Source organism: Arctopsyche grandis, chromosome 3 (assembly GCF_051622035.1).
Source record: "Arctopsyche grandis isolate Sample6627 chromosome 3, ASM5162203v2, whole genome shotgun sequence".
NCBI classification, from domain to species: Eukaryota; Metazoa; Arthropoda; class Insecta; order Trichoptera; family Hydropsychidae; genus Arctopsyche; species Arctopsyche grandis.
Window position 1 is genome coordinate 20,666,490 of NC_135357.1, and position 25,404 is coordinate 20,691,893.

The 25,404-nt window shown below is 35.2% G+C and overlaps 2 protein-coding genes across 3 annotated transcripts; both read right to left on the bottom strand.

The window, feature by feature from the left end:
* Positions 1 to 208: 208 nt before the first annotated feature.
* On the bottom strand, positions 209 to 1,578 carry ND-B8 (NADH dehydrogenase (ubiquinone) B8 subunit). The gene is made up of 3 exons (XM_077427177.1): positions 1,385 to 1,578; positions 479 to 585; positions 209 to 397 (listed from the first exon to the last, which is right to left on the bottom strand). Exons 1-3 carry the CDS (start codon positions 1,456 to 1,458, stop codon positions 312 to 314), a joined length of 267 nt encoding a protein of 88 aa, XP_077283303.1. The 5' UTR covers positions 1,459 to 1,578; the 3' UTR covers positions 209 to 311.
* Positions 1,579 to 7,784: 6,206 nt separating this feature from the next.
* SCCRO (defective in cullin neddylation 1 domain containing SCCRO) lies at positions 7,785 to 11,150 on the bottom strand. Of its 2 annotated transcripts, none has more exons than XM_077446889.1 (3): positions 11,063 to 11,150; positions 9,730 to 10,329; positions 7,785 to 9,372 (listed from the first exon to the last, which is right to left on the bottom strand). In XM_077446889.1, exons 1-3 carry the CDS (start codon positions 11,063 to 11,065, stop codon positions 9,196 to 9,198), a joined length of 780 nt encoding a protein of 259 aa, XP_077303015.1. In that variant the 5' UTR covers positions 11,066 to 11,150; the 3' UTR covers positions 7,785 to 9,195. The 2 variants fall into 2 exon arrangements, with proteins under 2 accessions (XP_077303015.1, XP_077303014.1); XM_077446888.1 differs by having other exon boundaries at positions 10,982 to 11,105.
* Positions 11,151 to 25,404: the final 14,254 nt, after the last annotated feature.

Genomic DNA, 25,404 nt, shown 5'->3' on the forward strand with positions numbered 1-25,404 from the left:
TGAGTCAAGGGGGGGGGGGCGGATTTTCAAATTTGCACCGGGGCCCGAATTTTCTCTCTACGGCCCTGTACACACATACATATGTATATCCTTATAATTATAATTTTGATTCATAAAAATTAATAGATTGTGTTTAGAATTAGTAACAATGAAAGCATTTTTATGAAGGAATTTTTTTGTTATGATCAAATAAATTTGATAAAGTGATAATAATTCGAATGTAATTATGGATATTTTTTATTTACAAAGTAAAACATTAACTTCATTTCAGTTTCAAAACATAAATAATTTGGATTCATTCTACAGATTATCTATTTAACGGCTAAGGCTTTCACTTGATCAAACACTTCCTGTGCAGTTTTGTTTGTGAGTGATGCGCTCGATTCTTTTCCCATTTCTGCAATCATAAATATATAATTCGTGAAATTCTACATTATAAGTTCATTGAATTTAAAACATATTAAGTATATTAACTTACCATATCTAGCCCAAACGCGAGGCTGCACTCCTGAACACTCCCTGATGAGAATCGGGAACTTCGGATTGGCTTTCTTCAATTCTACATAGTGTTTCGTTATGAATTCTCTGCAAATTTCAATACGGAAGATATTACGATTTTCGTATGTAAATCACTAAAAAATGACAGTAAATTTATCTAAATAAATTTGATCATAATGACCACATGAATGTTGATTTCTCAGCTAAATTCTATCCACCCAAAGTATTATAATTAATATTTATTTATTTATTTTAAACAGACCATTGTGGCATAACAGGAATTCCTAAAGCGCCACAATGGTCAAAAAATGTAATGTAATGTTGTGTCAGTGTCAACAGAGTATAGTTACACTACACTGGTTAGTGGCGCTTTGTCTACTTGCTGGGACCATGATTTCAAATTTTGACAGAAACCGAAAATTGAATGTTTAGTTTTCTCAATGACCATGTTTAAGTATCTAGCTACTGATGAAATCTTATAAAATATTATATCATTTTTAAATTAAGATCAACTGTCGGAATTTGCCGATTTTTTCTGTTAGAAGTTAAGGCGGCTCATTCACCTTAACCTAAAAAAGGCCTTGTAATGATTCTTTCTTTCATTGCCATTACCTTTTAAAAATATTTGCCATGATAAAGTAACTATATAACTAATATATAATTAAAAAAACCTATATTATAATAGCATTGGATATTCGCATTTTTCTTGTCCAAAGATTGAGGATTATCAATCAAAAACGTAAAATCGACTATGTAAGATTTTAGTTTGGTTTTGGTTTTTAAATATTTATTACAATTAATATTGTTAAAGCAATATATTGATATGTAAATAGCCATCGGCAAAGAAAATGTTTAAATATATGATTAATTTTATGAAAATGAGTACCTAACTCCAGCAGAATGAGGACCCGTTTGACAAAGATGAAGCCTTAATTCGCGCAGTGGACCTGAGAACCGCATATTGTCGAAACTTTTGACGTATAACTATAACTATACGATCAAAAGCGCACTTTACATAACAAACTGACACTCAGTCTTACCAACTTATAACCTATGCTACTGTGGATCTAATCTTGGTCTAAATCACTTTTTATTGAACTAGTAATAAAAGAGATTACCGAGTCAAAAGTATATTTCTGTCGCACACATTATAATAAAATAGGGACAATGGCTTTTAATTACGTAATAAATAAAACGCTAAAAATATTTTCATTACATATTTAATCTATTATTTTATCACTCAGTCGACTATGTCCATTAGAAGAGGGGACATTTAAAAAAATGCCTTTTGGAAGTGAATGCAGGGCAGTCTCTATTACACAAAATACAAATATTATATGACCAGTTTATGACTACATATATACAGACCCACGACTGGAAGTTCTTACCACTAGCGTAAAACTCGTTTTTTGTCGATTTTGTTAAATTTTAGAACAGGAAATGAAACAAAACTTCTTATTATACACGCATAATATATTCATCAATAATATTTACAAAAAAAAAACTGTAATTAACTTAATATTTAGTTGTCCCTCCCCTATTTGTTATAACAGCCCGAATTGATCTCTATGCATGACTGTATTGTTTTTTGATTTTTGAATTATTTTTCCATGTATTTATTATTTTTTCTTTTAAATTATCTAACGTAGTATTAGGGCTGTTATAAAAAATACTTTTTAATACCCCCAACAAATTTCAATCGGATTTAAATCCGGTGAATTACCTGGCCATAACAAAATTCGAATATTTTTTGTGGTCAGGTAGTTGTTAATTGTTTTGGCCGTGTGACATCTTGCATAAAAATGTTGTGGCGGCTCGCTTATACGACATGGTCGAGTTTGGTTGCCTTCCTGCGAGTGGGGACCAACCCGGCTGGGTTCGGAGAGCCGCTACTCACTCTGTCTTCAGCTGTCATATAATAAACACGTGCATTAACACATAGGATACCACGGGCTATTGCTAAAGAAACAGGCGTGCGGCGGGGAGAATTTGCGCTAATCTTTGCATAAAACTGTAACTGTTTAAAATGTCATATCTCTTTTACCAGTAAACGTATAAAAGTGAAATTTGAAATGCAGTTTCGTATGGACTATCTTAAAATTTCGTAATTGTAAAATCAGTAAAAGTCAAACTGTGAGTCGCGTACTAATAAAATAAATAATTAAAATGTGTATAAATATGGCAAATATACATATTTTATAAATAAACAAAAAAAATGTAGCAGCAGTGAACCTTTGTGTAACAAAAACAACAAATGTCGTTATTTGAAACCTATAAATACAATGCAGTCAGATGCAATTCCATATGCGCTTTGGAATTGCCGACATCGAACAAGGTTAATCCTCTTTCGTCATAAATAACAATATCAGTGAGAGAATTTTAGGACATCGGCAAAATCTAAGAGGAACATAAAACAGATGTGAGAAAAAAAAAGGTCCCCCCAAAATGTGTTTATTACCTAGTGCAGTGGTTAGTAACCAGGAGTCAAGTGTAGGCAATAAATTACCGAAGAAATATAAAAGGGCACATAGTAAACAATGGTGATATTTTCTTCAGAACATGAATATAAAAAAAAATCAAACATATTTATTCAACTAAAAACACAAAAAAAGCATTCACCCAGCAAACTGCACCCCTTATGTAGATATTCACATTTGATTGATTGGTAGATATTTCCACAATATTTATTTAAAAGTTTCCTTTATATTATAATATATTATCGATAAACTCACTTAATGGTTTTTGATAGTATTACATATTTTTATTATTTACACACACACACGTTATTTAAACACAATATGAAATTCATACACTAATGAAATTTTCGCTGGTTTCGAACCTCTGAGAAGGTCGATGACGATCTGTTCTATTATTTTTACAAACCTCCTATACGCTTTAGTTAAATAAAATAAAATTTGAGACATCTTCGGCATAACCAAAGAAATATTTTGTAAATTTAAAGAAATATTTGGTACATTTCCTATAGTCCAGTTTCTAACCTTCTAAATTTTTCAATATCGACTTTTTTTAAATTATTTTAGTTAAATATCACCAACGACATCTTTTACTAAGCCCCGATATGAATAAATTACAAGAAGTACGAGGTTCAACGTGTTTTTTCTTTATATGAAGTAGGAGTGACGCAACGCACAAATTTGTGCGCACGGTAGCCAAAGGAAGTTTTTCAAACGCACAAATTTGTGCGCACGGTATCCTGTGTGTTAACATGCCAGTCGTCTCATTCGTTCATCCTCCATACTGGTGACCCCCGACATCGAGCCACGCAGCCTCGATCAATTTCAACATGCCGCTCATCCCTGCCTCGCCGCGCCCCCATCGCCATCAACACAGCACGCCGCGGCCCACGGGTGACAATAAACGAGCAGACACGGCTACCTACCTACCTACCTACCTACCGACGTCCAGCCACAACGTCGATGACAGATGCTTAAAAAAATGGGGGAGCGAATGAGACGACGATCTTGACAGCTGGATGTGGAGTCATGCGCGATCCACTACACATAGAACGGTCATCCAGCACCACAAGACATACACCACCTCAGCACCATCATCATCATCAAGGCCCCGTCCGTCCCCACGAGCGTCGTCACGCCGAGACGGCCGGTAGCGCTACAACACCTCCACGAGCCACAACGACTCACAGTCCAGCTCGGAGTATCATCAACCACATCGATGCCCCTGCCGCCCCCGCCGCCCCACCAACCGACATCAGCCTCGGAAGAGCGGCGCCGCCGCAGCATCGCATCGGCGCGACCATCGGACCACCCACCGTCCTGCTCGCGACGTCACCGCCCTCGAATCTACCGACCATTTAGGGCGGTACACCTACACAGCGGATGACCCACGTTAACAATTTTTTTCTCCCCACTCAATAATTTTTTTTCTCTTTGTGTAACAATAATTTTTTTCTTTTGTAAAATTTGTTTCTTTGTAATTTTGGTATCGCTGATGCTGGGGGGGGGAGTGATGTGGCGGCTCGCTTATACGACATGGTCGAGTTTGGTTGCCTTCCTGCGAGTGGGGACCAACCCGGCTGGGTTCGGAGAGCCGCTACTCACTCTGTCTTCAGCTGACATATAATAAACACGTGCATTAACATGCCAGTCGTCTCATTCGTTCATCCTCCATAATGTAATTATGTGCATCCATCCCTTCTGATTCAAAATAAGGCAAAAGTAAGTTCAACAAATTTTTTTTTGTATTGATTCTGCCCCAATGTACGGGTCTATCCCCTTATGGGTTCAGCCCCTTTTCCGCTAATAACGGACCACACCATACAGATGCATTATATTTTGTTGTTTGAATGGTGCATTCGTCGCTCAGCTTCTCGGAAGGTAGTCTTCTGATGTATTGGACAACATCTGTCATTGTCCTTAGAATTGTTTCATTAGAGAAACAAACCTAAAATGAATGAAAAATTAGTACATAGGAGGTTATCAAGTATTTTTTAGTTTAATATTAATATTTAAACAATACCTTTTTCCAATCATCAGCAGTCCATTGCTGATGTTCCTGAGCTTTTTTTCATCGTTGGTGTCAATTTTGGCTTATTTATGGGAGTTCGGCTCTTGACGTTAACTTCACGAAATCTACGTTACACCGTCCTTGTGGAAATATCGATACTCTCTTGGTTCAGAATAGCTTGAATACCTTTATTAGGCACCTTACGGTTCTCCAAAGCTATGATGATGATTTTTCGATCCGTTCGCGGTGTGGTTTTTCGTTTTCTCCCACATTTGTCGTATAATGTAGCAGTTGGATAAACTCCCGATTGCACCAATTGTGCAATATGGGCTACCGTAGGGTGAGAAACATGAAATTTTTTTGCAATTTGTCTGTAACTATATGTCTTTTCACTAATAAGTGTGGCAATGGCCACTTTCACATCTTCTGAAATGGTTTTTTTGGAGCCATTTAAAAAAAAAAGTTTTTGATTAAAAAATCAAAAAATATATTAAAGCGAACGTAAAAACACAATAAATTATACACAACAATATTAATTTACAACTTATATTTAAAATATTTAAAAATAATTAAACCTTAAGTCTATTTTTAAGTCAATAATTGTTAATTTACGCAGCGTGTTAACAGGGCGAAAACTGACCGTGAACTGATTCTTTGTTTCTTTCATCCCCAGTTTCAAAATTTTCGGTTTTTTTCACCACGACATGTGGATTGCTATTCAATCTATCTACCAGTGTTAAAATAAATACGTGTTTCCCACATGTTTGTCAAATTTGTCACAAGTTTCGCAACCTGTCATGGGTCTGTACATACATATTCAGTAATCAAAAAGCAAAAACATACATAAGTGTTCAGTAATCAAAGAGTATCAAAAGCAAGACTTGCTTTGTATTTATGAAGGTATATATGACTTGCTTTGTGTTTCATGTGAGCGCTTCCACAAATTTTGAATTTGAGTATATACGAAAAAAATCATACTTTTGGTTCTTTGATTTCCTGTCAATGCTTTAACTCGGTGGTTCTTAGCCTTTTCGAAGTCACGGTGCACTTTTGATCATGAGAAAAAATGGCGGTGCACCAGAATTAAATGGTCGAAAAATGAATATGCGCACATATTTTTTATTTCAAATTAAACAAATTACATAACAGTTAAAGAATAAAAACGGATATGATCAACCCATGACTTTATCTATGTATTTGAGGAATATAAGAAGGTCACAAACCAAAATTCGATATTGAACCGTACAGACACATTCACACATACCGGCAGCATTATGAAATACTAATAGCTCTGACAATATTTTCTATACAAATTGAGCGCAAATGTATGGAAACTTGCACAAGACAAAAGTTATACTTCCGGTTGTCGGATTTTGTTCAAATTTTTTTTATTACTTAAAATTATTATCATTATTATAGACATTAAATATCAAGAAAATAAAAATAATTTAAAAGGTCCAAATAAAATAATGAAATATAGTTTTTTTTAAAAAATACTACTTCCGCTCTACGAATTCTAACCAAAACCTTATGAGCTATAAGAATACAAATATAAATTTTCAGCTTGATACGTTCAGGGATGTGGACAGACAAGTGGCCACAACATTTTTGACCTATTTAAGAGGAAAAAAACCCACTTCCGGTTTATTAAATTTAGTGATTGTTTTATTTTCATCACAATGATACCAGAATTATACTTTATTTTTTTCGTGAAGAACACACATGTTGAAGGGGTCGAAAAAAAATAGTGGAAGAAAATTCGAGCAAGAGTTAACTGTCACTTCCGATAGACGGATGATTACCAACTTTTATACATAACTTGTTACTAAGCTTTAACTTTTAGACATGAAATTTAAGTTCAATAAACTAAAAGGTTTCTGAGAAAAACATAAAAAATCGATTCTCTAGAATAAAAGTACTACTTCCGGATAAGGAAAAAATATTAGGTTATAAAATTTATAATTTCTACTACATGTAAAAATATTTCAGTCCAATTCAATTAGCGGTTTGGGAGATAATTGAATTCAAAAACTAAAGAGGACACATATAAGGGGAGGTACCATTTCCATTCAACTTAAAAATTTGAAAAAATCCACGTTGTGTCGATAGGAATTTTAGTAACCTATACCAAGTTTCATTTCGATAGGACTAACGTTGTCGAAAAATCCCTAAAATACAAACATTTTTTCTAGACCATGAAAACGTGATCAGTGATCGATTCTGAGTTCGAATAGTCAAAATCTCGAATTCAAATTTTCGCATGATCATAAAACTTCATCAATTGTTACTACGTACTAGATAAAGTAAAAATAGATAAAGAAAAAATATATATGTACATACATATACAAAAAACTGTAACTAAAATTACCCTTAACAAAATGGAATTTATTTGATGAAAAAAATCAACTAATGTGATACGGAAATCCAAACTCGATGTATCAATCAGCAAATGGATTTCGTATACAGTCACTTTTTTCTATATTTAAGGAAGGAAAATAATGTGCAATCTTTTCGACTAAGCAACTAAGTTCGGACTCAGTGAATATTCGTATAGCATGCTGTCACACTGCATTCAATAATAAAAATACGCTCCGTCCCTTTCGCGCGCTTTTGTGCGAGTACGAGAACGCGCCAACTCTCAGTAACAGACCTGTGTGTATAAATGTATATATGAATATATATATATATATATATATATATATATATATATATATATATATATATATATATATATATATATATATATATATATATATTCGTAAAATACCAGGGATTTGATAAACACATTAAATAAAACCAGATACAAAATAATTTCTTTAGTTATAATTACACAAAAAAACCTTGTGAAATACAGTAAAATATATCCTATTTACAATATTTACAATGACTGAAAAATCAATTAAAATATGACTTTCCCTTTATACAATGAAAATGTCATTAGATAAAAAGTGACAAAAATCATCAATAAACCAACAATTTGTTCTGATCGATGATACCAACACAAATATGACTTAATATATAAATTTCAAATTGCTTTTATGCTAAATTTCATTTACAAAATGAATTGTTTAGTAATCAACAGTGAAGTTTAAACAAAATTTAAATTAGAACCTTTTGGTATGATTGCACATCATATAAAATTTGGAATAAAAAGGAAGCCTTATTGCATATTTTTACAATGTTCAATTTTTGAATCAGAAAAATTATTAAAAACATTGTTATTCGGTGTGCAACACTTAAAATGTGACGTTTAACCAAGAGATGTTTCGATACCATATCATTCTATAGCTACATTTTCATTTCTTCAAATCACCATTCATAATGGCGAAATGTGTGTTTTATTTGTATAGCAATACATGCGAATTAACAATACGTTACCTCTTTCTTAAACAGTTTGTTCAAGTAAAATTTGCAATGTTGCATGCAGAACAACAATGTCACAATCCAAATACACCTGAAGCAGTCACTATAATATAAATTAATTCATTAAAAATTTAAACAATTGCATTAGTGAATTTACGTATAAAAAAAAGGGATGATTTTTGTTCGAGAACGAATGTTAAAAAAAGCGGTATAAATTTCAATGTCAAGAATCAAATACATATGTAGCTTACCCGAAGAAACGGGCAATATTTAATAATTAAAGAGTGCCACACGAGAGAATCGTTTTAAATTAAATACGTTTTATTAAGGCAGTGTGTGAAACTATTTATTTATTTTACAATAAAAGTATTACGACGAGTGAAAATCTCCAAAAGAGAATATCCTTATCCATTTAAAATGATCGAGTATTATCTTTATAAACATACACATGCATAATATGTATATTTATTATTACGATAATTAATAATGAATATAAAAACCGACGACTTTTGGGAAAAGATAGCACTTAATTAATTCGTATTACAAAAATTCAAAACTTCAGTAATAAACAACGAATACATATTATCAATAATAAAATAGGAAATCACTGAGCACAAGGTATCTAAATTTTTATAACTGGATTTACATGCTTTTAGAAAAATTACTGTAAAGGTAAAATTACAAATAAAAAGTGTTACCAGTAGAACAAGTTCGAATATTAAGGATTTATGAATAAAAATGTAAAATAAAAATGGTAGCATATGTATATATAGTTCTAAAAGCATGTAAACCAGTCTTCAATAAAGACTATGCAGGCAACTGGTGCTGAGTTCATCAGAAAAGAATTGTTTAACTAGCCGGTGCACCAATTCGGCCTTCCTGCTTTAAACACCATTCAACAAAATCGTCAATAAGCACCGGCCAAGCACCTTCGGCGTCATAGTTACTCATGTCGTCGTCTATGTGGGTAGCAAAATCCAGTAGAAGATTCCATGTATCTTTAGGAATCGATCGCTTATGATGTTCCTTAAAATTGAAAAAAAAAATTGTAATAGAATTTTAACAATCATTACTTAACAAAATCATATATATGTAAGTATTTGGATCATGAATATCGTTCTCATATTGATTAGGTTGAATATTTCAATCGTATATCAAAGCTGTTCAATTGTGTAAGACTCGCTAACTGTCGGTTGTCATTCATAAAAATATAATATAAACATGTATTAGAAATTTAAATCCTATTACCGATCGATAATCTCAATATTTTAGATTTTATTTGGTGTGCAATGTTTAATGCAGCTCTCACGTTACCTAAGTTTGAACAGCTTTGGTTTACGTAAACATAATCTTAAGTTAAAATAATGAGTAATGTAAACTTACCACTAAAAATTTACACCATTCATCCAGGAATTTAAATCGCCCTCTAAGTACTATTTCCCAATACGCTATAGCCATGTCTAGTTCGAGACCTTTTTGGCCAGGATTTTTGGCGTAATTAAAAGTAAAATGATAAAATTCTTTAAATCTTAAGAAATCTTTGATTTCATTTTCTAATAAGGGCAATTTCGCTCTAAGTTTATCAACCGAATCGGCGCCCAGTTCCTGCATACCCATGAGAAATTCTTCACGTGTAAATTCGCACTGAACTGCCGCTTTACATTTCCACGCTATTATTAATACTAAAATAGATTCTGCACTAAGATTAAGGTCATCCAAAAACTTTGTTACACCATCAACAGTAATTTTATCGCTCTCTTGAGGGTCTCTATATTTCGAAAAGAAGACTTCTAATTTTTTTCTGTCTATGGAAGTTTTCGTAGGTTCCTTACAATATGCAGCGGGGTTTTGAAAATAATTGTCACTCGCCAACTCCAATTTCCAATCATTTTGAGACAAGCAATATATCGCTACAGTTTCAGTAGTCTGTGTACACGCTATAAATTTTTTAACTTTGTCTTTTTGAGTAGACTTGAGCTTGTGCTGAAACAAAAGATTAAACCAATATAGTATAGTAATTGCAAACGGGGTAGAAATATTTTGCTTTTATTTATACTAGGTGGAGACATTTCACATAATTGAAAACTACACATTCATATGTACATTTAAAAAAAGATTGATTATTTTCATTCAATGACGTCTGTAATTACAGGGCAAAATTCGTAAACATTTTAGTTGAATCACTAAGCAAACTTTTTCAATTGAGTGAACATTAAAAAAGTTTATCAGAAATTCATCTAGTATAATGTTCTATACAAATTGTCGATTTTATACGTATATTTGAAGTTTTGAAAAGTTGGTCAAATTGGTTTGCATTAGGGTGGGAATATAGTTATCATATAATGAATGTCAGAATGTGTGCGAAAGATGGTGAAAGCTAACAGGCACATAACTAAAAGTCGGTCTCGATTGATGCGAGTCGCGTCAAATATCCATTTGAAGTTCAAAAAGTGAAAACGTAACTGGGGATGGTGTCGTAAATTTGATTGTATTGCGCGCGAACGTTTGCACAAACGGATGCAGCGTTCTTTGGAAAGAGCACTGTCGCAACAACCGGATATGATACGTCACATTGGAAAGGCGGGAGCGAAAATTAGAGGTGGTTCTTGTAGTTTTGTGGGGGCGAGGGGCGCACCACCCTTTCAGCAGGCTCCTCCGACCGCCCCGCGGAGGACGGGGGCGCCGACGGGGGCGGACGCCTGCGACGATCACTCACCATGTTGAGGTCGGCTAAACCCGCTCTGACAGCCAACGCCGCCAACCGCACGGACCATCGCGCACACACACACACACACGCACGCACCTCCGCCAACGTTCACTACTGTACACTTTATTATCAACATTCAAATATTATAATACCGCTATTCTGTCGGTGTGTCTTCCTAACAAAAGTATCGCTTAAAAGCGAGCCATCGAAGAGAGAGACGGAAAGTCAGAAGAGAGACAAAAGAGTGAGGAAAAAAAAATCATGGAAGTGATCGTCCCTTATCGTCCCTTGACGTTCAGGGTGGTGGCATTGGGCATATTTTTATTTTATCTATTTACGAAGTATCAATAGATAAAATATTAATTTTAATTCAATTTAAAAATACAAAATATCACTTTTTATCTCTATTAACAGCTTTTGACCCATAGGAAGTTGTGTTTCCACCTCTTTCCCACCCTTGTATCAGTGGTCCATAAGGGTACTCCACTATAACCAAGGGGACTCAAGTTATCTTTAATTTAAACAATTTTCACGATAGTTACAATCAGTGGCGGCTCGTCCTAATGGGCTGCCGGGCTGCAGCCCCTCCTATAAAATTCTAAGATATATGTTTAATAATACATTTAATATTTTATTTATTAATGATATTTTTTTTATTAGTTGGATGGACGAACTATTGGGGCCTTCGACAGAGTAAATATTACTTACAATATCACCCATATCCAAAAGGGTGATATTGTAAGTAATGTTGACCGTTTCGAAGACCCCACTAACTTGTATGGTGACAGATGAATTAAAATGTTGCTAAAAAACGAGAAAGAGAAAGAGCTATTTGCAACTGCAGATAGCTCTTTCTCTTTCACTCACTCTGCCATTTTGGGCTGGATAGTCGGCAGACTTCGCCTGTTAAACGACATTCATCTGTCAGTTTGTTTAAGATTTCGCGCGCTTGATCTTACATTTGATTAGTTGAATCGCACGATCACAGCTTTATTCGTTTTCGTTACTCTTAATTGGTTGTGTACGAGCCCTCATCAAATCTTCGGTGAGTCGTTTTCATTTTGATAACAGCAAACTTTTTTCAAATCTGATAAACTTTTTCTCGTAATTTTTATTTAAATATATTAAGATTTTTTTTCTTTTAAAAATGGGAGAACAAAAGAATTCAGTAAAATATTCACAAAATTTGCACTTTTCGCGACTAGATCTTACCGAAAAAGTCGCTATAAAGGCATTAGGCTGCCTCACGCCCAATTTAATTATTTCACAGCCTGCAACTAGTAGATCTTTTAGTTACTCGCGAAAATTTAATCCAGACATTTATAAAAAATACAATTGGTTAACGAGATGTACAGAAAAAAACGCGTTATTTTGTTATCCGTGTCTTTTGTTTGGAGGCGAGTCGCCAGGCGAAGCATCTTGGACGAAAACAGGAGTTATTGACTTAAAACATTTAAACGATAAATTTAAAAACACGAGGGAAGTGTCGAACACTTAAAAAATTTGTGTAATCTCACGATTTTGGGAGATTACACAAATCTCACGATTTTCTAAGCATAACGAAAACATCAAAAAAAATCGGGATATTTTATTTAAAATTATTGATTGCGTTAAATTTTGCGGTGAATTTGAAATGCCAATGAGGGGACACGATGAAACAGATAATTCAAAAAATCCAGGAGTTTTTCGGGGGCTTTTAGAATATTCACAAAATTTCGACGATTCTTTAAAAAAATATTTTCAAACTTCTTCGGTTTTTAAAGGGACATCAAAAACTATTCAAAATGAACTTTTAGATTGTATTTTGAACGTGTGTAGGGAACAAATAAGTGCTGAAATAAAAAAAGCAACTTATCTAGCTGTTATGGCAGATGAAACAACCGATGTATCGATGCATTGTCAACAGGTTAATGTTTTTCGTTACGAATTAGGGGGTTAAGTTTTTGAATTGTTTTGGGGTTTTTTTTAATCCGCGTCGCGAAACCAGCAAGAACGAATTTTTTTTAGCAATCTTACTGGAGTACCAGCGTATTTTTCGAAATCTTCATCGCGTTTGGACGCACCCCTTTAATGGGTGGTGAATTTTGCTAGTTTTTTTTTCAATAATACTTAAATCCATATGTAAGTGGTCGTACGCCAAAAATTGTGCTTATTTTGTCCTGTTATGACATGATAGAATAATTATGGTGACATTTTTTAGACATCTTTTCAGTGCAGCCCCGCCACTAAAAATTATCACGAGCCGACACTGGTTACAATACATATAAAGAAATAAGAAAGGCGTTTACGCGAAATTAAGTGAAAAATTTAAATAGCTGCCCAAGAGGATTCCTTCCTTGGGAGTGTTATCAGTAGTCACCGGAGCCTGAGGGGGCCGTGTATGGTTCAAAGGTTGTAAATGCATTGTTAAAGGTTTGCCAAACAATGGATAGCACTGTGACTATCCTACCTCTAGTTATCAGTCCCCAAAAGTGGAAGCCTCCTAGTCGCGAGAATTTAGTTGAATTAGAAATATATAAATATACAAATATGACATATCAATCAGAATGACATATTATAAATTCTACCCCATTCTACTTCAATGGAGATAACGCTCGCCGTACTATAATAGAAGTTTTTGATTCGACATACATATGTACGTCACAGCTAAGCCACTGCCAAAACGTATATACGAATACAATAACAAAATAATAAGTGCCGGAGGCGTCGGCGATGCACAAAATGTAATTCGTAATTCGTAATCACTTCGTAATTTGTCATTCGTAATTCGTGCATCAATTTCTTTCCGAAACCAGTCGATTCAATATCTTTAACTTTATTTTTATTCGAGTTTCAATTCCTTTTCGAAACCACCCGTTGAAATCAACGGGTCCAACACTAGTCCTTAATCATACCTGTAAAAAAAATATCAAAACATTAATATATTAAACATAAAATGATGCATATCAAAAATTGTGGGTTGACAAAAATTGTGATTATATTTCACCAATTTTTTTTAAAAATTACATACAAAGAGATGACATGACATTGTCATCATTAATTTATACATACATTATATATTAAATTTATTTTAATTAACCCTTTGGCTGCTACGAGGTTTTTCAATGTCCAAGCGAAAAATGCTAACATTTGTAATTATTTTGAAAAAAAAAAAATATAATATTTTTTTTTACATACTTACTTTGCCGAACGCTCGTAATTTTTATAATACTTTATATACATTTTTAAGAAGCAGTTGTGGACTCGTGCTCTCTCTTTCTGTCTTGCTTTTACATGCGTGCGTGCGAAAGAGATACCCACATATATACACTAAATAAGTTTTGACGATTGTTTTCCGACGCTTTATTTTTTTCAATAATCTATTTTTAGACATCGATGTATCCTTACAACATGCGATATATTCGAAACATGTAGCGGTCTTTCTCTCTTTCTTTCTTGGTTTTAATTGTGTACGTGTGAGCAAGACACACAAGGATGCGAAGTTTCTAATAATCAAATAATTTTTCAACATGTATCATAAACATTTTGTATGCATTTCAGTTGCATTTGATTGATTGCACGAATTCGTGACGTCTCGTGACCTATATAATTGAAAGCGGATTTCTATTGTTTTTTGCCATTAATTTTAACTCTGCAAAATGATATCGGACAGTGAAAGTGATGAAAGCGAAATAATAGCTCCTCGCCGAGGAACTCGACAAATCAGCAGCTCTACTGATTCTGAAAATGAATTTATCGACAATAATCAATTCCCAAGTAATAACTCCTTATATGACATTGACAACGAACCCGAAATTTACTTTGATGATGAACCCGAAATTGAAGAGCTTTTATTTAAAAAATTGATAAATATTTATAAAGCTTGATTGAAAAATAAATATAAATACGTATATAAAAAAAATGTTTCGTGCCACTGATGTGCTGGCGGCTCAAAAAAAGTATTGAAATACGACAATTAATGACGACAACAACGATCGTCGTAGCAATCTTCGCCGATTTCAAAACAACGATTTATCGTTGTTGTAGCAGTCAAAGGGTTAATATAAATTTTATATTCAGAGTGAAATAAAATAGCTTCAAAATGAGTGACAAAGTAGCACTAATAAAATAATATAAAAGTGGCACTAAGGACCAAAATAAAAAAATAAAAAAAGATTCCTCTATCATTTCACTCTTTTCTTCTGTAGGATCCTCGGGTTCAGTAATGAGATTATTATAAAAATTATGGTAGATGGCTGGTATATAAGGGAACAGTGTTAAAATGTCTTTTACCTTTTTTACTATTAATTTTTCGAGGTGCGCTGTATTTAGGAATTAAATTTACATTTTGGACAGATCGCCCTTTTTTTTTAATTTTACTTCAGTAAAAATTGCATTTTCCCTATATTTAATTTTCATTTGCAGAGGAAAATCTTTCGAAAACAACAACTTAAAAGATTTCCATCTTCACAAACTTTCTTATAAGTATTAATATTATTTTTAAGGTTTTGAAAGGCTGAAAAAATCGTACATTTCAATTTTCGTCACAATACTACACTATCTGTACATAAAGTGTACTTTTTTTTTACTACACTTTATGTACAGACGCCAGGGGTTCTCAATCGAGAAGCCACTTGGACGTGATGTTTGTAGAATTGCTCAGCGGTAAGCGTAGCGTGGCTTTCCTCACGGTGTCTTCCTTCGTCGTCTGTGGTCTGGTCTCTGGTCTCTGCTGATGGCTGCTCTGCTCTCTGTCTCCCTCTCTCGTACAGTGTGCGTATGTGAGCGTGTGATGCGGGGAGACGGAAAATGGTGGGAGATTTATATAATGAAAACAGGTTGTAAATCTGTATGTGAGCAACTGTATTTTAAGTTTAAATGTACAGAGAGCAAGCGGGGGGGAAGGGGGACAGTTCGTATACAAAGAACACGTGTTGTGTGGCTTGAGGTTTTGCACCAAGCACGCGTGTCTGAGTTGTCTGCCTTCGGGACGAAGACAGACCAGGCTTCCTCAATACACCCCGGACGAATACTGGAGCTGGTCTCCAAGTATCGTCAAACATCACCAGTCTCGAACTGGTGATTCGGGATCGAGGAAGCGCGTCGCTTAGAAGCAGTGTTCAAGCGGCGACGGTTGAAACGGGAGTGTCTCTGGCTGCGTCTCAGGGTGGTCAGCACAAAAAACATCAGCTCGTGGGTCGTAAGGCCACGAAAGCTGACCAGCAGACAATTGGTCTGAACACTTTACGATAACCTCTCTCCAGTGATCTGGTGAATAAATGTTTGGTTCTCGTGCCCTATGGTATTTTTAGATTTTTCCGAAATCTCTGTTAGACGGCAAGTGTGTATGTCCTGTCCTGTCTATTAAAACATTGTGTTCAATTTCATCAAAATTTCCCGAAGAAGCTAAATATGTCCATAGAGATGTTATATTCCCATTTTTATTCAGAACACCACAGTTATCAGAAAATATTATATAATTAATCGTTTCTCATTTTCGTCTTAATTGGAAATGGAAGAGACAGTCTCAATGGTTGATGTAATTTATTATCATTAACCGCATTTTGAAAAAATGAACACTTTGAAATCAAAATCTAAATCATTATCGAGTTTGACATCAAAACGATTTTGTCTCAAATTCTTGCAGTAAAATAATGTCAACCCACAAATTTATTTTTCATCCTAGTTTCTATGCCCTTTCAGTAACTGCATAAATTGTTCAGAGCTATTGTGCTGTATATGTACATGAAAGTACAATATGATGAATTGATTATTTTTTAAACTATTAAACATTTGCTCAAAAAGTGAAAAAAAAACTAAACCTCAAAAATCTTTTGTTTAAATATTGGAGAATATAGTGTCGAGCTACATACCTCATTTTCACTTTCTGAAAAGTTACAAGACATCGGAACATAATCTGGATCAAGTACAGAATCATTAGAATCCTCAGCAATAATGATGTTATCACTAGAGGTAGGATAGTCACAGCGCTATCCATTGTTCCATTGTTGTAAATCCTTTGTAATAAAGGTTCGGCAAACCTTTAACAATGCATTTACAACCTTTGAACAATACGCGGCACCTTCTGGGTCCGGTGACTAGTTATCACAACCAAGTCTTCTTGTCATTTTGTCAGTTTATTTATTGAGGTTAACACTATTTTGCCGCAAGTTATTCATTAAACTTTCTTTCCGTAAAAAAATGCAAAGAGGCTATGTCATCTATTGGTCAAAAATGAAATATTTTTGGATCAAAGTATAGCTTATGATTAATTTACATATATGGCATATTCAGTTCAATTTTGACCAAAATGAGGGTTGACACTATCTTGCCCCGAGGCCTTCAGTTTATTGTTGTATTTAATTAATTTCATTTGTTTCACTTGTAGGAATCTCGTAATCGTCACCGCCATCAAGACATTTACTGCGACGCAGAATACATTTCCCACGCTCAACCATTGACGTCACCCGAAGTCGAAGAACACCTGCAGCCATTAAACTAAATCGAGTGGAACGGTGCCAAACATTCTAGCATATTCCACCCCTACAAGCCGAGCGGAACGACACGAAGTCGAAGAACACCTGCAGCCATTAAACTAAATCGAGTGGAACGGCGCCAAACATTCTAGCATGTTCCACCCCTACAAGCCGAGCGGAACGACACGAAGTCGAAGAACACCTGCAGCCAGTAAAAACTAAATCGAGTGGAACGTCGCCAAACGTTCGAGAAACGTCCACCCTAATCGACAAAAACACATTCATCGCACACGCATAAACACCATCTGCGACGAGTCACGTGATGCCCAAAAACAATATAAAAGAAGGTCCACCCCAAACAACTTCAGTCGACCCACAGCAACAAGCGTCGACACACAGCAGCAGACCAGTCGACTCACATCAACAAGAGTCGACACACAGCAGCGGATCAGTCGACATCCAGAGACCTTCTGAACATAGCCGAATGCCGAGCCAGCAACACTCTACCGTATCCAGAGACCTGCTGAACATAGCCGAACGCCGAGCCAGCAACACACTGCCATATCCAGAGACATCTGAACATAGCCGAATGCCGAGCCAGCAACACACTGCCATATCCAGAGACCTTCTGAACATAGCCGAATGCCGAGCCAGCAACACACTGCCATATCCAGAGACCTTCTGAACATAGCCGAATGCCGAGCCAGCAACACACTGCCATATCCAGAGACATCTGAACATAGCCGGATCCAGAGCGACGACACATTGCAGATCCAGCGGCCATCACGACACCAAGTCAACAGCCAATAGCCGCTTCAAGAAAACTTCCCCAAATATTCTAATACACTTGTACAATATTTAGGCAAACAATAAAACAACTTAAAACAAGCACAACAGTGTTTCGTTAGGCTGGGATACGGTAAACACTTCCTACCCCGCCTACACACTGTATTGTATTTATGTATATAAATTAATATTAAATATATTTTTATTTATTAGCAACAATATTACGGGGCCCGGATTTTCTCTCTACGGCCCTTAGTATGTGTGCTGTGCAACCTGCTCCAATTATTGGACGATTTAGTTGGTTATTTAATCGCCAAAATACATTGTTTATTCCTTTATATTAACACCTCCGTAATATTTTTGTGCAATAGTTGCTGTCCAGGGTTGTAGAATAGCTGGTACGCGCCAGTACGGCGTCCCGCCACCTTTTATCGGCACCGGGCCGCGACCCGGCATAAAAATTTCAAAAATCAAAATAGTATAAACTTTAATTTTGTTGAAAAATTTTACCACTTTAGCAATATCTTTCATCCAAGCTCAGGATAAAATGATACCACCAGGCTTTATGTGAGGCACCAGATGTGTCTTTAGCACATTTAAGGGGGTGTTCTAGTCCAGAAATTTAAAAAAAATTGTTTTTTTTTCTTTCATATTTAAACCTCTAAGAATATGTCCTTAAGAAGATTTTTCAAAATTCAGATTATTTTCGGAGATATAGCTGCTTTAGTGCATCTGACCGGCGCGTAAATTTACCCGAAACTATAAACGCGTTTTTCTCGAAACTACTTTTTTCGATACAGTTGACATGATATCTCAAGTTCTACTGGCCCAATTTACTTGAAATTTGGTGTGAGTCTTTTCTATACATTCCTCTATCGCATGAACTAGAACTATGACAAAATTCCAACTTTTTACTATTTTTAAAATATTCGGAAAAGCCAAAAAAACTGGTAAAAAAAGACGTTTTATTTCAAACAGCCGCTATTTTGCGAAAAAAAATTTCTTTGACTTTTCCGTAGTTCATGCCATAGCAGCATTTGTTTGAATTAAGAATTAATTTGCTTTTTTGATTTTGGATTACTAGGAGGGCTGGGATCGTGTCAACAAGGGCGTACCATTTTTTTGAGACGACTCACTTCATCAGCCTGAAACTTTTTGAATTTTGAATTGTATTCTTCAAACATTAATAATTATTTGGTAAAATAATGCCTATTATATATATATATATATATATATATATATATATATATATATATATATATATATATATATATATATATATATATTGTTTTTTTTATTGCACCTGAAAAAATACCTAAAATTCATGCCTCTAGACTAGAATACCCCCTTAAATATTCGCTTATGACTAGAGAGCGGTTAGAGCGTGCTTTTTTCAGGAATCGGGGCGGTTTGACTCTATTTATAAAGTTAGAGTGAAAAAAAAAAAACGGTTTGGCGAACCTTTAACAAAGCATTTACGATAATTGAACAATGAACGGCGCGCTCTGGGTCCACTCTTTACAAGTTATGACAACTCAAACCATTGTCTAGGGCGGCATGTGTCACGAACTAAAAGATACATTTTTTTTTTTTTTTTTTGGTGCCATCTTATCGATTTCCGATAAATCATCACCAGCGATATCGTTGCTCTTCAGATCATGTACGGGCACTACGGAATCATCACTCCGTCCCCAAAATTGTGAATTGGGCTTCTGAATCTCTCACATTCAGAACACCAATTCGTGAGGCTTTTTTCGCTTTAAACGCCTCTGCTGGTGAGTTGTGTCTAACAGCTGCAACGCTTCTATGTTAGGGTGACGGTGCAGTCTCAACTCGTGCCTCCCGGCGCATTCTCGGATGACTTCTTTTACTTTTTTGATTTTAAGGTCCTTGTGGATCTCTTCATTTGTGACGAAGCGATATGCATCGGTGATAATCCTCAAAAACTGGTTTTGACATCTTTGCATTTTTTCGATATTGGATGGCTTACTGCATCCCCATAGTTGTATGCCATATGTCCATATTGGCTTCACGATTGCCTGGTATATCAGTTTTTTGCATTGTAGGTCTAATTTGGAGTGTCTTCCTATTAGACAATGCATTTCTCTTTGTTTAATTCGAATCTGTTCTATTTTTTTTTTTAATGTGATGCCTCCACGTAAGCCTTGAGTCAAGATGCAGTCCTAAATATTTAGCTGACAAAGCTTGTGGAACTTGGATTCCGTTTATGAAAGTCTGAGTGCTGACACTATTTCGTCGCAGTGCAAATGTGAACTGCATTGATTTTAGCTCGTTGAGTTTCATTTTCCAGTCCTTGGTCCATTTGCTGATCTTGTCCAGTGCACGCTGCAGGCGTTCAAATGCTTCCTCCTGTGACTCGCTCGATGACATAATGACTGTGTCATCTGCAAATGTTCCAATGAATGTCTCTTCGCTTGTCGGGATGTCAGCAGTGTATATCAGGTACAGTATAGGCCCTATTACGCTTCCCTGTGGTACTCCTGCAGAGGCTGTGAAAAAGTTAGAGAATGCCTCCTCATGAGCAACTCTGAATTTGCGTCCGGATAAGTATGATTCCAGTAATTTGACATAATTTCCAGGTAATGACTTGCTGATTTTGTGGATAAGTCCTTCGTGCCATACCCTGTCGAAGGCCTGTGAGACATCAAGAAATACAGCTGGACAATACTTTTTTTCCTCTAGCGATTGCTCTATTTTTGAAATAACACGGTGCACTTGATCGATGGTAGAATGTTTCGACCTAAATCCAAATTGGAAGTCGGGAACATCGATTAAGGGCTTGAGTCTTTTTAATAATAGTTTTTCGAATAGCTTAGAGATCGCAGGCAACAAGGATATTGGTCTGTATGATGTTACTTGTTCGGGTAACTTTTCTGGTTTCTTCAACATTATGATTTGAGCAGTTTTGAAGCACTCTGGCACATGCCTGAGCCAGAAACATGCATTGTATAAGTATGTTAGCATGATAATAGCCTTTTTCGAAAGTTCCTTGAATAGTCCCGGTGAGATTTCGTCAATTCCAGGTGCCTTTTTAGGATTTATGTTGTCATCTATTTCTTTAGCTACTTCCATAGGGGTGACAGTTTTGATTAGTTCCTGTGGTTGATACATTGGTGTATAATCAGCATCAGATTGAATATTGTGTGGTTGGATTACTGTCTCTAAGTGTTTTGCAAACAGCTCAGCTTTTTCTTTGTTGCTTCTTATCCACTCTCCTTGCGCATTTTTCAGAGGTGGTATTTGTAGAATTGGTCGTTTGAATTTCCTAGTTGCTTTCCATAGTGAATGATTTTTATCAGCTGCAGGGCCCAAACCTTCCAAATATTTTTCAAAACAATTTTGTTTGTGCTCTTTAATAAGTCGGTTAACTTTGTTACTTATGTGGTTAAATTCTCTTTTGTCTGCAATATTTCGGGTTCTATGCCTTATTCGTCTTGTTCTACGTCTTTCTTTAATCAATTGTCTAATTTCCATGGGGTAATTAATGATTTGGTCTGGTTTTTCTTTTGGTACAGGTGTAGCTTCTTTCGCAGCCTCTCGTACAGAGTCAATAAAATTTTGAGTGTGTAGTTCGAGATCTTCTATAGTTTTAAGTTTCACTATTAAATTTATTGATTGGTCTAGTTTTTTTCTGAACATATCCCAGTTAGTGCGTTTATTTGTCAGGTTCTGTCTCCTTATTCTTTTAATTACCAGTGTGCTCAGTGTCATCAGCACTGGTGTGTGATCAGAAGTAAGGTCCTCTATTCCTTCGACCTCAATGTGGTTTGGGGCTATTCCTTTGGATATAAAAAAGTCAATTAAATCTGGTACCTTTTTACTGTCGGTCGGCCAGAAGGTTGGTTTTTGTGAGGAATGATACTCGCACGAAGAGCTCTGAATCGCGTATAGAAGGTTGTTTCCTTTACCAGGAGTTATAAGTCGTGATCCCCAAGCTGTATGTTTAACGTTGTAGTCTCCTCCAATAATAAATCTTGGCCCAAGGGAATTAAAGATGTTTATAAATTGGTATTTTGTGATAGTATGCTTTGGAGGACAATATGCTGCAGCAATATTTAAGTCAGCATTGCCATATTTAATTGTGATGATAGTAGCTTGCATGAATGGTTCTCTGATATATTTTTGTTCGAAGTGCTGGATATTTTTTTTGATTAAAATAGCAGTACCACCGCGAGCTCGTTCACTAGGATGTGTTGTCCAATAAGCTGAGTATCCATTTATCTTTATGTAACTTCTTTGTGAAAAGTGTGTTTCTGATATTAGTGCTAGATCGATGTTGTTTGTCTTTAAAAACACTTCAAGTTCATGGACTCTCTGATTGAGTCCGTTTGCATTCCATGTTAATATGCGTAGGGAATTATCTGTCATTTTTATTATGTTTACTTGGTGATTTCCAATGATTTTCAATTTTTTCCACTCTGGTTATGAGCCAGTTGAATTGTTGTTTTATTTCAGTTTGAAAGTCACATAGCAACTGCATCATGCCACCGATGGTAGGTTCAGTTGATTTATTTTTCTGCCCGATATCTTGTTTGCTTTTGTCTGCTTGGGACTTAGCTGCTTCACTATATGTTTTGTCCGCAGTTGTTTGTTTATCAACAACTTCAATTTTATTTTGTTGTACGCGTTGCGTTACTGTTACCTTTTTGGGTTGTGATGATTTTATCTTTTTTTTATAGACCTCACACCCCTTGTAGCTAGCTGGATGTCCTTGCTGGCCACACAGGGCACAAGTTGGGGGAACATTTTTCTGCTTGTTGCATTTTGTTGTGTGATGGTCTGCGGCACATTTGACGCATTTAGGTTGTCGATTGCAAAAATTTTTTGTATGCCCAAGTTGTTGACAGTTTGTACACTGAGGGATGTCTTTTACTTTCATTGGTGGTTCAATTGTTACTCTGCAATGTAGAAGTTCTTTAATACATTGATGCATTTTACAATAAGATACATTCATAGCTAGAAGATTGCTTTGAGGATACATTGATGCATTTTTTGAAAATGCAAAAAAATGGGTCTGATCTTTTTGTATGGTCACGAAAAGTTACGCAATAAATTAAGCAGTAATGGGTGCGTATAAAAAAAAACATTCAGTAGATGTTGATCATGTTTAGTCATTGAGTAATTTAAACATATGTTGAATAGTGATTTTTACTGCATTATACATTTACAATATACTTATTTAATTTTGATTTAAAATTATGAAAATAGTTTTTCTTAAATAAAAATGGCTTCAAAACAAAAGCAATGTTCGACACAAAATATTTTTGCGAAACGAAGTAAATTAAATTAATCTGAAAACAGTGTTGCGTCTGTAAAATCAAATGAAGAAAATAACATGAATTTAGAATCTATTAGTATAAATATAATAAATGATAGTAGTGATAGTGTTGCGATATGTGTGTCTTCCTCGCCAGATGTTTGGAGTACGGAGATGTGGGAAGAAAAAAAAACGCAAATATCTCTGGTTAATATGTAAGTCTAATAATATTGGATGTTATATTTGTTGTAATGTAAATTATAGTAAGTTCGAAAGAGCACCCTTTTGAAAAGATTTTAGATATTATGAATGACTCGGAAATTGTATCAACCAGTAAAGTTTTTAGAACTGCATATTTTATAGCTAAACATGATAGACCATATTCTGATTGTTTTGATCTATTACTTTTACAAGAATTAAATGGATTATAAATTAGCCATAGTTTGCATTCGTGTTATAATGCAACAAATATAATTAATCATGTCGGTCAGAACATGAAATCTCGGGTATGCGAAAAATTTATAGAATTGAATTGAAAAAAAAAAGTGCAAAATCGAGTGTACTGGCACCTCAAAATTTAGCTCTACACCACTGTTGCTGTCGCGTGAAAAACCGAAAATCGCATGTGCGTTTGGGGCCTTAGGCTGAAGCCAATTTAGTACATATGTAGGTAAATCCGACTTGCGTTTAAGGTGAAGTAGATGAGATCATCAACCTAGATTCGGGATAGTAAAAATTGTGCTATATTCCTACAAATATTTCGCTTCAAATTCTTCTACAAGCATATCTTAAGTAAACGTTTAAAATACAAGTTCAGGACTCCCTGCATATATATAGATACGACTGAATGGGAGTCACTATTCAATTTAGTGGTGAACGTGAAAAGATTCAGCGAGAAAAAAGCGTGCAGGGTATGCATGAAATGGAACCAACGGAAGCGGAAGTGTGGTGGAGAGGAGGGCCGTTGGATGGGGCAGGGAGAGCAATTGGCGCGCAAAACAGCCCCAATGGCCGTTGAGAAAGGTTGTGCGTGCGGTGGTGGTGTCGGCCATTTCACTTGCTCTGAAGCTTTTCACGCTGCTCGCTGCTCACCAACCTTCACTCTTCGTTCATCTTCACCCTCATCTTTGTTGGGTATTCTTCATTACCGTCGTCTACCTGCTACCAGGTATCCTCGATTACCATGTCGAGTAAGCATGTACATTATTCTATTTATTTGTATTTATAATATGTATGTTGTCGTTAGCCTTCTAGGGACTTCCAGATTATGGCGTCGTATAAAAGACGATTTTCACCCGCCAGAAGCCGCCCTCAAATTTACGCGCATTTGCATCTGTCCTTCGTCTGACCTCCATTTGACCTGCATCCAACCTTGACTTGACCCATAGTTTCAGCGTACTTCTATTTCCTCCCCCCACACTACAGGTACTTATTCTTATTTATGTTTAAAAACTTGTTGCTTTTGTGTATTTTGTTTTTTTATCGTTTTTCATAAAGTGCGATATTTTCAAACTTTTTTGCTACCACTAATTTGATTTGATCTAATGGCTGGCTATAGATGTGAAGTAATGTAATGTTTGGTAACGATGAACGATGACTATTACTTTTTACGATTCGACTCGGACTCCAACTTGAACGATTTTAGTAAAATCTTCTTTTCTCGCCAACATGTAATGTACCCCAACTTATTATATTATTGGTAATTAAATAAGTATAAATAAAAAGTATATGAACACTACAAAATAAACAAATCAAAATATGTGCAAATCAACGATTTTATTTATAATGTAATTTCAATTCATGATTTTTATAAAGAAATTATTGAATTCAAT

Excerpts from the sequence above, each read along its gene's own strand:
- ND-B8 (XM_077427177.1), bottom strand. The coding sequence starts at position 1,458 with ATGCGGTTCTCAGGTCCACTGCGCGAATTAAGGCTTCATCTTTGTCAA. Across the intron at positions 586-1,384 it reads CCTCATTCTGCTGGAGTTAG|AGAATTCATAACGAAACACT; the intron begins GTACTCATTTTC and ends TGAAATTTGCAG. Across the intron at positions 398-478 it reads TCGCGTTTGGGCTAGATATG|AAATGGGAAAAGAATCGAGC; the intron begins GTAAGTTAATAT and ends TTATGATTGCAG.
- SCCRO (XM_077446888.1), bottom strand. The coding sequence starts at position 11,065 with ATGGTGAGTGATCGTCGCAGGCGTCCGCCCCCGTCGGCGCCCCCGTCC. Across the intron at positions 10,330-10,981 it reads AGGAGCCTGCTGAAAGGGTG|CACAAGCTCAAGTCTACTCA; the intron begins GTGCGCCCCTCG and ends CTTTTGTTTCAG. Across the intron at positions 9,373-9,729 it reads AATGGTGTAAATTTTTAGTG|GAACATCATAAGCGATCGAT; the intron begins GTAAGTTTACAT and ends TTCAATTTTAAG.